The 13,870-nt window shown below is 37.8% G+C and overlaps 2 protein-coding genes across 3 annotated transcripts in view; both read right to left on the bottom strand.

The window, feature by feature from the left end:
• Positions 1-255: 255 nt before the first annotated feature.
• Positions 256-8,649, bottom strand: il6r (interleukin 6 receptor). 2 transcript variants are annotated; one of them, XM_079895255.1, is made up of 12 exons: positions 8,498-8,642; positions 8,231-8,333; positions 5,406-6,029; positions 5,192-5,315; positions 3,739-3,908; positions 3,467-3,618; positions 3,192-3,354; positions 2,116-2,153; positions 1,932-1,980; positions 1,577-1,697; positions 1,192-1,455; positions 256-892 (listed from the first exon to the last, which is right to left on the bottom strand). In XM_079895255.1, the coding sequence occupies exons 2-12, from the start codon at positions 8,325-8,327 to the stop codon at positions 817-819; spliced, it is 1,878 nt and encodes a 625-aa protein (XP_079751381.1). In that variant the 5' UTR covers positions 8,328-8,333; positions 8,498-8,642; the 3' UTR covers positions 256-816. The 2 variants fall into 2 exon arrangements, with proteins under 2 accessions (XP_079751381.1, XP_079751380.1); XM_079895254.1 differs by having other exon boundaries at positions 8,231-8,649.
• Positions 8,650-9,617: 968 nt separating this feature from the next.
• The window catches only part of atp8b2 (ATPase phospholipid transporting 8B2), a 44,759-nt gene continuing 40,506 nt past the window's right edge, over positions 9,618-13,870 (bottom strand). Inside the window, exons 29-30 of the mRNA XM_079895250.1 lie at positions 11,593-12,654; positions 9,618-10,708 (exon numbers count right to left, since the gene is read on the bottom strand). Coding sequence (XP_079751376.1) covers positions 12,556-12,654 — 99 coding nt within the window. The 3' untranslated portion in view covers positions 9,618-10,708; positions 11,593-12,555. The remainder of the gene's footprint in view (positions 10,709-11,592; positions 12,655-13,870) is intronic.

Raw genomic sequence — 13,870 nt, 5'->3', positions numbered from 1 at the left:
ATTTTCAGATTTAAGACAGTATCCCTGGAGTCAACTGACATGTGTCAAGTCTGCTTAGTTACCCGTTTACTGTTCCTTTGTTCCTGCCAGGCATTGATTACCATGGATATTCATTAACACCTGTATTTGGCTCATCATCACTGTGTATAAGTTCATCTTTAGTTAGGGTTATCTCTTTGATTAATAAACGTTTCTATTTGAAATACTTTGTCTTGTCTTCTTCATCCTGGGACAAACCGTTACAACATTAATGTTATGCACAATGAAAAGGATTTTTATTGCATAAGGCCACAACTTCTTACAACAGGTGATTTCCAATGTTCCAATTTGCCTTTATAACTAGGCGAACACTTATTTACATATAAAGGTTTATTCCAGGTTCAATAAGTTAAACTCAATGCAACAGCACTTGTAGCATAATGTTGATTACTACAAAAATGTCATTTTCTTTTTCTTTCTAAAAAAAAATGAATGGGGCCGTCTGTATGTTACAATCCACACAGTATCATTATTGCAGAAACAAGATGAAAACAATGTGTTAACATGTTTGCTTAAGACAATCCCATGCAGTTATTGTAAGTTACTCATCATTATGCTTGATTTCTTTTCCTTCAACAAGGGACGAGTCTATATATATATATATTACACGGCACTGTGGAATACTTGATTCTGATTGGTCAATCGCGCCATCCAGCGGTATGTTATATAAGGGATAATGATAATACCGTATCTCAAATGTCCGTCTAGTTTAAATTTGCCGCGCTAGCAACTGTTCTCTCCGCTTCGTGTCGGGGTCCTCATCACACTGCCAGGGGTTTATTCTGAACCGGCTGGATGTACATTATCCCTTGTGTATTGAATAAGATGATCTTGTACCGAACCTGTAACATCCCTGTAAGGCATTAAGCAGACACTCTTATTCAGAGCGACTTATAAAAAGTTCTTTAGCTTCACATGTGAGACTGTCATGGTCAACAGATGGCAGGCATTTTGTAGAATTGCTTTACAAATACTTATTTACAAATAGTTTTGATAGTAGTCAAAAATATCATGAAAGAATACTGAATTACTTTGTCTACAGTAAGACTAATTTTTACAAACTCATAACACTTATTGAACCATATAAAACAAAGTGTGTGAATGATCCTTAGTCAATGTAGTATGTACTACAGTGAGGTTTCATCAATTTACTCATGTCTGTCTATCTTCCATGGCACACCCTCAGTCCCTTGAGACAGGAAATAATCCATGTTTTGCAGATGAATGCCCTCCTGCTCCTCTGGCTGGACGGGAAGGAAGTGTTGCTGGCTGTGCTTGGGAGGAGACATCAGTAACTTTCCCTCCTCTGGAAGTTGCTCAGATGGAGCAGGAGCAGGAAGAGGACGAGAGGAATGTAGGAGGAATGTAAAGGGCAAAGTCTGCTTTCCGATTTTAGACATGAAATGCAGCCTATTCCTGAGAAGACACAAGAACAAAGTGAAAACGGGTAAAACTTTGACTTTTTAAGAGACGTTTTCAGAGCTAAGAAATCGTTAATTGGACATTAAAAGATGGATGTGATAGGAAAGAGTTTTACCTGAAGAAAAAGACTGTGAACATGGTGAGGGCTACAATAAAACACAGCCCAAAAGCACATGACACGTACAGCCACACGGTAGCATATCCAAAATCATCAGTCCCAACAATTACCACTGATTCTGAGAGATAGAAAGAGTGAGTGAGGACAGAGGTGAAATGTCACGGAAGGCTGAAACATTTGGAAAGTACAGCACATTGTTAAACTCCAAACATGTTGTAGTGACCATTTCCTGTTTTGGCTTTCTGGTAAGGTACCACATTCATTTTCTTTCTCGTTTAATTATAGAATTACCAGATGTGTGAGTAACAGTACCTGAAGGAGAACAATGAGATGTTTTCTTGTTCAGACTCACCTACACCAGGAACTTCTCCAGAACCTTCAGGAAACATCTCAAAGGGTTCCTGAAAGATGGAAGAGATAACAAACATAAGGTTTAAATATAGTAATGTGAACGTATGCGTGTATGTGGATGCATTCAAGTGCATGTATAGATATGTCAGTGTGTTTCTGTGTGGTATTGTGTTGAATGAACTCACCAAGGTAATGCTCTCAAAGGAAGTAGTCGTCTCAGGAGCTACAAAGAAACCCAAACAAACATTAAAAATGTACAAACGTGTTTTTAAGGGCAAATATAAATGGCTGTTGCACCCTTAAAGCTGTTGTTTTGCTTCTCCAACCTCAAAACTGTATCAAATATGAATTCTTATTTTTAGAGAATTATTGATTAAAATATTGAAAAAAAAAAAAGTCTGGACAATTATTTTCTTTGAGCATTTTCACTTTGTATTTTGTTTTGTTCTTGCATATTTTACGCTAGAAAACAAGACAATGAAATGCGTACATACATTATAGAGACTGTATTTTTTTCAATGTCTACAAATACAAGAGGTAATTATAAACCCGACACTTAATGCATTGTCATTTAAAGCTGTCATTTACAATTTTGGACGTTTGTTGCACAGCCTAGTCCTTTTTGAGAGCTTGTCCAATTTATTGAAAGCTCAATGTCCAATAGACAATCAGATGTTTTTCCCATTGCAAACAGTGTAAATGATGCCCTCCTAGTCTCCCAGTGAATCACACCATCTGGACAGGACCCAAAATAATGTGTTTAGAGACTTTTGTCAGATGAACATTGATCTTTGCTCTCTTAAAATCAATAGTACAGGTTTGTGCCAAAGACTCCCACTAAAGCATGGATTCAATCACGTTTGATTAAAGTGGATCACTTGAACAGTTTTGTACTGTTTTCACACACACACACACACACACACACACACACACACACACACACACACACACACACACACACACACACACACACACACACACACACACATTTATATAATTTGTAAATAGTTTTATATAGATGTATAGTATTTAGACGAACAGAGAGAGAGAGAGAGAGAGAGAGAGAGAGAGAGAGAGAGAGAGAGAGAGAGAGAGAGAGAGAGAGAGACAGACAGACAGACAGACAGACAGATAGATAGATAGATAGATAGATAGATAGATAGATAGATAGATAGATAGATAGATAGATAGATAGATAGATAAATGTTACTGATGGCAGTGTTCTCTTTGCAGTATTAAAAATGACCATGTATTTTGTTACCTGACCAAGTGACTGCAAAGACAGTATCAGTCCAGTCACTCCAGACCCCGTCAAACTCATCCTTGGCTTGAAGCTGCACTTCATACTGAGTGTGTGGCAGAGCATCATAAATCGTCCAGGACTGTTGTTTGTCTGTATTGTCATCTATCAACTTTGACTGGTACTAAATACAAATACAAGCACTCATAAATACAGACTCATAACCCAAGGTAAGCCATTGTGCCATTTCATCCAAAAGATCTATGCATAATTATATACAAGCCGTCCAACTCTACCTTCTCAGCGAATTGTGGTCGGTATCTTAGCTGAAAATGCAGGAAATAGAAGCCATGCTTCCAGGAACGGGGATAAGACCAGGATACTTTAAGCATTTGCTTCTGTCCCTCGACTGCTCTCACCCTCACTCTGGTCGGGGGGTCTGGCTTAACTACAGAGAGAAAAAAAGAGATTTTCATTTCACAAACAAATTGGTGGTATGCTTAACTAATAATTACTATTAAGTAACTAATCAACATCCTACAGGATGGAAAAAAACACAAGCGCTCACTGATATCATGTAGCTTGAGGCTGAGACCAGGGCTCGTGGCACTGCCTGCTGTGTTAGACACACACAGTTTTGCCACATGGAAAGCTCTGTCACCCTCCTCCACGGGGAAAGCACACCAACAGCGGGGCCAGGAGAATGAACAAGACACACGAGTGAAGTTACCAAACAATCTTTGGAAGGAGACAAAGGGAGGAAGAGAAGTGCACAAAAGAGATCAAATAATGCTTTCATAATTTAAACACCCCCCCAGTTCTGTTTTGTTCCTGTTCCCTGCCATTTATATGTTGACATACCGTAGGCTGTGTTTGAAATTGCCCCTTATACCCTTATTCACTATTCCCGACATTTTTCCACTATTCCCTACAACATTATATAGTCCACTTGAAGGAGTGAATGAAAACGAGTGAGTGAATTCGTACACCGAGTGCGCCGGAAGGGCTGCCAGCCTGCCGCTTTTGCATAGTTTGTGCTTGCTGTTTAATAATCATTTGAAACTAGGCAAGCTGGCAGCTCCAGCAGTAAGACGAAAAGATTTATCTTGAACTCTGCCATGGCAACTAGCATGTATAAATCTTAATTAAACAATTTAATAATCAATTAAAAACGAATTTACACCTGTATGATATTACAAGCCACACTGGATCAGCAGTGTGGAACAGGGCTGTGGACGCCATCCTCAGGTCAGAAGCGGGAATTCATTCGGCACTACCTTTACAGTGCATTATGGGTATTCTCTAGCCGTTGAGCGTACATCAGTTGTACACTCGTTATTGCGGTGCGTTATGGGCAGGGGCGTAATTTGTGGGGGGGTTGGGGGGGAGATAACCCCCCCAGTATTTAAATCTATGCATTACATCCCCCCCAATATTTATACCATGATCACATGAAAAATATGCAGACCCAAACTTCAACCCCCCCAATGTTCAAACCAAATCTACGCCCTTGGTTATGGGATTGAATGAGTGCACTCGATAACATCCACTACTACGGTTTCGGACACCAGTACAAATGGCTTTCCCTTCAAATAGTGCCCTATTTAAGGGTATAGGGGGCAATTTCAGACACAGCCCTAGTTTCCTAGTGTGTGCCAGATAGTCACTAATTTACCTCACCTGTTGTTGTTTTTTTAGTTTCCTTGTTTACCCCTGTGTATTCAAACCCTGAGTTCTGTCTGTTCTTTGCGCCGTGTCGTCTTTATCTGTGTACAGTGTGCTCATTCTAATTTATTCTCTCCTGCGTTTTGGTTTTCTTATTAAAACTTTGAATCAGTATTTCCGTGTGTGTTCTGAATAGAACACACCAGAAACCTGACATCACACAAAACTGAATGTGATTAAAAATACAAGCATACCAGTTTGGAATGGCATGACAGTATGTCATTTATTCCTAAAAATGCTGATTACTGTTAAATAAATTCAGTCTGTCTTTGTCCATTTACCAAAGACACACTCACCCTCTATTAAGAAGTAGGTAACACTGCGGACGTGGGGTTACTGGATGTTTGGACGTCCAATCGCAGCGGACCTTACTGGTGTGAAACTTCCTGTAGCAAAAGACAGTGGGTCTCTCTGGGGGCACTGTGAATGTGACACAAGAATGTGAATTTCTTTTGCGTACTGTGTATCTGTATATCACTTATCAATATACCTGCGAAAGAAAGTCCTCACCCCCTACGCTGATTTTGAATGTGGAAACCAGTCTCTCTCCTCTGTAGCAGCTGTAATTCCCAGCATCTGCCAAGCTGAGAAGTGGACGTCTTAAAATCCCTCCCCTCTCCACTCCAGCACGCACTTGTCGTCCGTTGAGAGTCCATCGTGTTCGCTTTTTGATGCCTCGTGTCACCCTGGACCCTTCCTCTTCATAATCATAGTCCTCATAATCATCTTTATCAGGATCTGTCCCCATGGTGATACCAAAGGCCTCTTCTTCATGACCAGCAGTTTGACTGACAGCACGCAAAACACGTCTAGAAGTGCTTTGTTCCTTTGTTATGGTTATAGGGGGTTTAACAGTGGCCGTTGTGTCCCCTTTAGTTTTGGTGTATATACCAGAATCAGTCTTTTGGTATGTTCCAATTGTAGCATCTCCCTTCATTCTGGTTATTTGCGTAGCATTAGCATGGACTCTTTGGGACGTCCAGTTGACAGTGATGTCTTCTCTCTGCTTGTTTCTATATTTTTTATTCATGACACTGGTCGAAGCCAACGGCACATCGTCCACAGTGACATCGCCTCTGCAGCCAAGCACAACATTGCTTCCTAACTTCAAGACCAAAACTCCAGGAGGGGGCTCTGAAGAAGAATACAGCAGTTAGATCATTAATCACATTAATAATCCTTTGCAGAATATTCTGTGCACAGCTGGGCTTTGTCACGTGTACTGTTGTCTAGTCTGAGTACATGTATTCATACTTGGGTGAGTATATACAGTACAATTGTACCCAGAGTTCATTGCGTTGGCTAAATATGGAACAAAATTATGCAACAAAGAGGTACTTTTGCTTTCACTTCCCTTTATTAAAATCCCTCAGATTCTTCTTCACAATCACTCGTTCACTGCACCAGTTGGACATGATGCAAAGGCAATACAACACCAGAGTGTTTATAAAAGGACTAAAGGTGATCACTATATGTAATGTGAAAGAAATTTAGAAAGACAATAACTGATAAAACTTTTTTTATCTCCAAGTTCATGGCACTTTTAAACAATACATATATGCTGAAAGCCTATAAAAATCTATACTATGTCAATATACTATGCTGCATTTCTATGTGCATACACAAACACTTGCTAATACATTACCTAGATGCCTAAATGCTCATTAATGCCTATGATTTTTTTTTTTTTAATCTGTGCATGACAAGTGTTCCTTAAACTATGGGCACTTTTGGCTCTCGGCACTGTAGAAAATAAACTCTCACTTGTTTATTTAGTTTGTCCACTAACAATGCCCAATAGTGGACATACACGAATCACAGAAGAATTCTGTCTTTTGTTCCCCTAATTTCATGGTCATTTCTACCACATCTTAAAATATACATTGCGTTTAAGAACATTTTGTCACGGAAATCCCTTAAAAAGACAGAAAAAACGCAGACAGACAGTTTTGTTTTGCTGAGTCTAAAATAGCTAGCATTTAATGTATCTGAGATTATAACTTGATTGATTGATACACAATAAAAAAAAAATCTGGTAACATTTTAGTTTAGGGTCCAATTCTCACTATTAACTAGTTGCTTATTAGCATAAATATTACTAGGATATTGGCTGTTTATTAGTACTTATAACAAAGCATATAATGCCTTATTCTGCCTGACCATATTCTACATCACTTAATCCTACCCAATACCTAAACTTAACAACTACCTTACTAACTATTAATAAGCAGTAGGAGTTTATTGAGGCGAAAGTCATAGACAAAGTCAAGACCCTAAACTAAAGTGTGACCAAAATTTTCATCATAAGTGAAATTTATAATCATTTATTTTTTTCTCGCACATCACGTCTACTTTATTTCAAGCATGCTCTTTACTGACACTGCTGTCTATTTAGCAAACAAGTTCACTCTAGCTTTAATTAGGGGCTAAACCATGGTTGTGGTGGAAATGATATCTAGCAAAGCAAACACACACCTTTTGAGGTGCAAGTTGAAGGAGAAAACTTAATGAAAAGAAATTATACCAGCACACTTACATTTTATTCAACGTATCGGCAAAACAAGTAGCCTTTGTCAAGGTATGAAAAAGGCTACTTGTTTTGCTGAAAGTTGGTAATAATAAGAGAGTTATAATTTCTTTTCATGTGGTGGAAATGCTACTACAGTCATAATTTATGGACAATGTAAATTTAGATCTAGCCTAAATAATTTTAATGTAAATCATTGTCAAATACAGATATAAATAATTTATAAATAATACAAATTTACGTAAAAAAAAAAAATCTCAAAATTAAATTAAACTTGGTATGGTGATAGGCCTAACTCATTTTATTTTTAATGATGGTTTTTAAAATGTTATGATGTTTTTTTTTTTGATGAGGGCAAAGTTAAAAGTTTGTAAGACAGTTTGAATGTGAATTTCATATAAAAATGAATAAAATAAAGTGAATCTAACAGTTTAAATGAAAATAATGTAATAACACCTGCCTGGAACAAGAAACAAACATAAATTCTTGCTTTGCTCTTATGTTCTCCGGTGGGCTTAATGGGTTTATTTACAGCTCACAATTAACTATTTAAAAGTCCCGTAATGAAATGGGATTATTTAGACTATTAAAATTATCATAGGAATGTCTATTAATAGCTTCTTTACCACAAGCGCTCATCATTAACCATTAACCACTGAGTCAGAAGTGAATCACTACAACCTAACAAACCCATAAAGGAGTTAATTTATGTTTTTAAAGTTACAACACACTGCAATACAAGTATAACTGATTTCAGTTACTTACAATTCTCGACTGTATTTTGAAATGAAATGATTAATTAGCCTACCTTGTGGAGGACACAGCTCATCATCTTGTGCAGACTGAACTTTAATCGCAGCTAATACACCGAAGAGAAACACGAGTGTAAATCGGGTCCACATCATTTTTCACTATACCAAAAAAAAGAACCAAACTATGCAAAAGTATAACGGGTCATAATGTCAACCTGTACAGCAAGTTAAACGAGATATTTAGCCTACATCCTCACATCAAATTTTTAGACAGATTAAAAAACTTATAGCCTAGGGGCGTTTTATCAATCTAAAACTCTTACGTTGTTATTTGAAACATTGTACAGATCTAGGACAATTCGTTTGACAAAAAAATGCTTGCAGTTGCTTTAAGATAAGATTACGATCCGGAGTCCGTTTGTTTGTGAGAGAAGCAGAAGACTGCTGCCCCTTCCTCTCCTACCGCACATTAGACTATATCTGTTAACAAATCCGCTCTTACGAAACTGCGAACCACAAAGACAAACAAGTTCCTATTTGACAAGGCAAAGACCGAGAAACGAATTATTTCTGTTTGCGGTCAGGTTTTTACTACAGAGTAGTAGATGACCCAAGATGTCGATGAGGGTCACTGGAATATCAGGTCGAAATACATCTGAGGTGCTGCTGGACACGTTAATTATTTTAAGTTATATTAATGATTCCCTCATTTATCCACCCATTTTGACTGTCTGGCATCCGTTGAACACAAAATGAGAAATCTAAGCCTCAAAAACTTCGTGTTCGCTATTCATTGATAATTTAATAATAATCTGAACTCTAATTATCTTAATAATAAGATGAACTCTAGAAACGAATCAGCCCAATTCGTGACTGAATCATTCAAACAACAGTCTTGTGAACCGTATGAATTGATTCATTTAAAAGATTCGACTCAAAAGAACAAATCGTTCACAAAACGGGCATCACTACCACACATCACACGGTCTACTTTAATGGTGTTGTGTCCTTTTTACATCTTCAGTTCACATTCATTGCATGGAAAAAAGTGAGCAGTGCAATTCAGGACACTTTAAATTGAAAGTCATAGTTTGGAACTATGGTGAGCAAATTATGACAATTCTATTTTTTTTTTTGGTGAACTATTCCATTAGAAATTATTTATCAATTAAACGTAGTTAGACAAAGTTTTTTTTCACTTGATTAAAATAATTTAATCAATCTAAATTCCATTTTTCACTAGGGTCATTCACAACAGCAGGGTAATCTACTGTTTACTTCACAGGTCATATGGACCATTCCATTAATTTGGCTAACAGACACTGAAAGAGACTACTAGATTCTGAGTTGACCTGTAACCTATAATTGCAATTATATGTAAATACTTTACTGTGTGGATATAGAAAGAGATATACATTTTAAAAAATGAACACTCACACATTTAGTTTTTAAGGCATATAATTGTTACCCATTTAACAGTATGAGAGCTAGGTCTAACTTCTACAGGGAACAGGACAAGTATGGAGCTTATTAACTTTTCAAACATCTTTATCAACTTTCTTGGTCTATCTCATAATAAAACACACACACCATTGCGTTTACATTCTTATTACCTAAATTCAAATACTGGTAAAGGCCACATTTAGACCAGAATGGTCAAGGTGGATTCCATTTGGTAACTCTTAAGTTAATTATTTTAATACAACTTAAAAAAAAAAGTCCAATCACACTTGTTATCACAGTCCACTGGATCAATGCACCACCGTTGGGCAAATGGCTAGACCTTCAAGGGTCCAGCAGAGCAGAGTTTGGGGTTGAATTGGACTTCTAGTCAAGTAGTCAGGGTTGAAGCACCAATATGGTGCAAAGACATGGATGAGGAAGAACGGGTTCATCCAGCAGAGTCACGTTCTCACTGAGAACTGTAGCGTTTTATCACACAGAACCGCACACATCTTAGTGCTATTTTCAGCAGTGGGGAAAAACAGAAAATCTGCAGATTTACTAATCTCTGAGCAACAAACAGACAAAAAGCTGAAGTATTTGACTCAGCAAAACAATATGCTGACAAAATTGTCCAAACAGTATGAGACCATAAGAAAGAAAGTCACTGTGAGATAAAAAAGCGGAAGAAAAGATAAACCACCCTTAATATATAGAGATAAAAACAATCCTTGAACTGACTGAGATTTCAAATGAAAAAGATACAGAACTACTCAATTTGAACACAAAAATCTTAAACCAGATATAGCTGCAGGCCATTTAGTTATCAGTAATACTTGAATAATCATTACTTGAAACTGTTATGTGTAATCAGGGCTTGACAATAACTTTTTTTTGCTTACCGGCCACTGTGGCTAGTGGTTTTCCTAAGTTACCAGCCACTCAGCATTTTCACCGGCCACAATTTTGACATTGTTACCATGGGGAAAAACTGCTATATAGACATCTTTAATATTATCTCATAATTTGGTGGGAGGTATATTAGGCTGCTGTAACTTTAAATGGGTGGTTCAGGATTTTGGACATCGGACCTCATTTCCATGTTAGCCTAGGTGTTATTTATCAGTGGAGACAGTTTTCAAAAATTTTCACCCAGACCTTCCAGTTGTATAGTTCGCCGGTGCTAGGCTAGCGCGGGTCAACGGTAACTGCTAGCCTGCCATTAAAACAGTTTTACCCACTCCACAGTACACCAAAAGCAAATAAATTATAACGCCAGACTATCGATGTAAATGTCTGTTGAGGGAATAATGTTAGAAATCAAACTACCCTTTCATCGCATTGCAATAGTTATACTTTGTTCGCTGTATTTATTAGCACAGTCTACAGCAGCGGCGGACTGATATTAAGTTACCTAGGCAACCGAGACTACTACTAGCTAGCTAGAAGTCCCGACTGTAGTGCGCTTCTGTTCTGTGTTTACTTTTCAGCGTAGTACTAACCGGAGCAAAGTAAAATTCCGCCGCTGCTGAGAAACTAGTTCCTGTAAATGTAATGCGATCATTGAGATGCAAGAGTAGTTTGATTTCTAACATTATTCCCTCAACAGACATTTACATCGATAGTCTGGCGTTATAATTTATTTGCTTTTGGTGTACTGTGGAGTGGGTAAAACCGGTGAACATTTTTGAAAACTGTCTCCACTGATAAATAACACCCAGGCTAACTTGGAAATGAGGTCCGATGTCCAAAATCCTGAACCACCCCTTTAAGACCTGACGCACTTATACTGTTACACATGCGTTTTCTTTCTCAACTGTTTACGTTCACTTAAAACATAACTGACTGCGTTCACGTGAATACTCGCCAAGACTGGCATTTTGACATTAGTTTGTGTGTATTTGACTGTTTAAGCACAATAAGCAGAGAAAAAGGACTCAATTTAGTACTGAGAGGCGGCTTTATGTGCGCGGACTTTGGGTGTGAGAACAAAATCTGCGAGAATTAGTAAAATTATGTGCAATCCCACAAAGAACAGCAACACTATTCATCTGGAGCAAATGAAACGAGTGAGCAGAAGCGGATTTGTGTCAACTCGCAGTCAAAGAGATCATGAGAGAGCGAGAAAGCGCATTGAGAAAGGTATTGAGTATCTATTCTGCGGAAAATGAGTACTGGAAGCGTTTCAGGTATTTCAGTATCGATATGTATTGAAAAATGTATATTATTGACAACACTACAATGCGCTTAGTTTATTTCAGATGCCTTTTTAAAAGTCTACAATTGAAAAAAAAAAATATTTATATAGGCCTATAAAATTCAACCCACCAAAGTGGATAATGGGAGTGACTGTTAGACGACACTGAAATCCACCATTTGGCGGATTGGCGGGTGTTAATGTCAAGCCCTGTGTGTAATGTATTAATATATTGTGATAAGTATTTAAGCTAAGATATTGAGAGAAACGTTTTAATGCAAAAAATTGGGAGCTTTTTTTTGGTCTCCAAATTAAAAATAATTAATCGAAAAGTGTATTTGAGTGCAACATAATATGTATTTAGTTAAACAACTGATATCAGCTATAGCTGGTAGTCAGGTGTGATGTAATATCAGCCTTGGCAATGTTATTTAGCGGTTTGTTGTCTGATAACTTGGCTAGAATGAAAAACTCAGTCGTAAACAGCTCAAATAACACCAAATTTGTCCTTCTCACTGACAGGAAATCTGAGAATGGGAACAATACAGGAAATGCGAGGGGTGAAACTCTTTGTGCTGTCTGTATACATACACAGTTTGTCTACTAAATCTGCATCCATTTCCATGTGTGTTTTAAGCGTGTTTACTCCTAAACTGTCTGGGGCGCTGTCTTCTCTGGTCATGTCCTCAGACAGAAACATGAGCATTCACATGAAGGATTCCAGTTGGTATTGTCTATCTATCACTCGCCACTGGAAGTTTCTTCTGCAATGGGAGGAGGTCCAGGGCTGCTTGCACCACTGATACGAGCTCCAGAACCCTTCCACACAAACGGTGCTTCCTAGAAGAAAGAATCAATAAGAGGATTAATAAAAAAATACTAAACAAATGACCATATTACCTACATAAAATGCACTAGAGTAAATGTGCCTCTTGAGGCCCTGATATACTTCAAGCTAAATCAAAGAACGAACTGATGTGACGTCAATTAAAAAACATTCAGGCCAAAATGAAGTTCGTTTTGGGAGGTCGAAACAGCTTGCCAAAGCAAACTTCCTGGAAAAGTTTGCTCCGGCTAGTAAGCACCTTTAAACTACTATGGTCCAAGCCAATTACGCAATAGGTAGGTGGGCTCAGGGACTTTTTTTTTTCCATTTTTTTAATTCTCTACTATAAAGAAGCTCTTCAGTGTGTTCAAGTGTTTACTCATGTATGACTTCGATGAACTGAACAGAAGAAATTACAATTCGTGTGGATACAAATTTAATATCTACAGCAGGGTTCACCAATCTCGGTCCTGGAGGGCCGCTGTCCTGCAGAGTTTAGCTCCAACCCCAATTAAACACACCTGAACCAGCTAATCAAGTCTCACTAGGCATACTAGAAACTTTCAAACAGGTGTGTTGGAGCTGGTTGGAGCTAAACTCTGCAGGACAGCGGCCCTCCAGGACCGAGATTGGTGAACCCTGATCTACAGTATGTTCATTTCTTCAGTCCATCGAGACTGGAGTGCCGAATTGCAGAGCTTGTGTAAACATCCACATCACTATGATCAGATGCTTTCTTAACTGTTGTTTTCTCACCAGTCATTTTTGTTGTGTGTTTATTATGTTATTGAAAGGAAAGCGTATCTGTTTTTTATCTGGAATCACATTACTATTAATTAACTGAAGCTACTTACTAAAACTGTATACCTTCCTACCTAAAACAATGGATCAGGGACATCACAATAACTTAATACTAATTAAATAGTGTTGTGTGCTATTTCAGAAATCATTCAGCAAATTTATTTGGCTCTTAAATCTCCCCTTTGCAACCACAACCATGTACATGGCGTGTCAACAGCTGCTTGGTCCCATCTCTCATAGTCAAGCTAAATATTTTTAGAAGAGAATTTAAAGAAATTCTTCCACAGTGTGAGATATATGTCCAAAGAACAAGCATTGCAAAGTAAAGAGAGGAAAAAAAGAAGTGGAAAATCCAAAACAGCTAGGCTTTCAGATTTTAAATGAGCATTTACATAGTCTACACCACAGGCCTATTAAAGTTAATAATTT

This window comes from Squalius cephalus, assembly GCF_949319135.1.
Source record: "Squalius cephalus genome assembly, chromosome: 15".
Classification (NCBI taxonomy): Eukaryota; Metazoa; Chordata; class Actinopteri; order Cypriniformes; family Leuciscidae; genus Squalius; species Squalius cephalus.
Note: the sequence above shows the minus strand (reverse complement) of the source record. Positions and strands in the feature narration are given on the sequence as shown.

Excerpts from the sequence above, each read along its gene's own strand:
- il6r (XM_079895254.1), bottom strand. The coding sequence starts at position 8,327 with ATGATGTGGACCCGATTTACACTCGTGTTTCTCTTCGGTGTATTAGCT. Across the intron at positions 3,355-3,466 it reads GACCACAATTCGCTGAGAAG|TACCAGTCAAAGTTGATAGA; the intron begins GTAGAGTTGGAC and ends ATTTGTATTTAG. Across the intron at positions 2,154-3,191 it reads CTTTGCAGTCACTTGGTCAG|CTCCTGAGACGACTACTTCC; the intron begins GTAACAAAATAC and ends GTTTCTTTGTAG.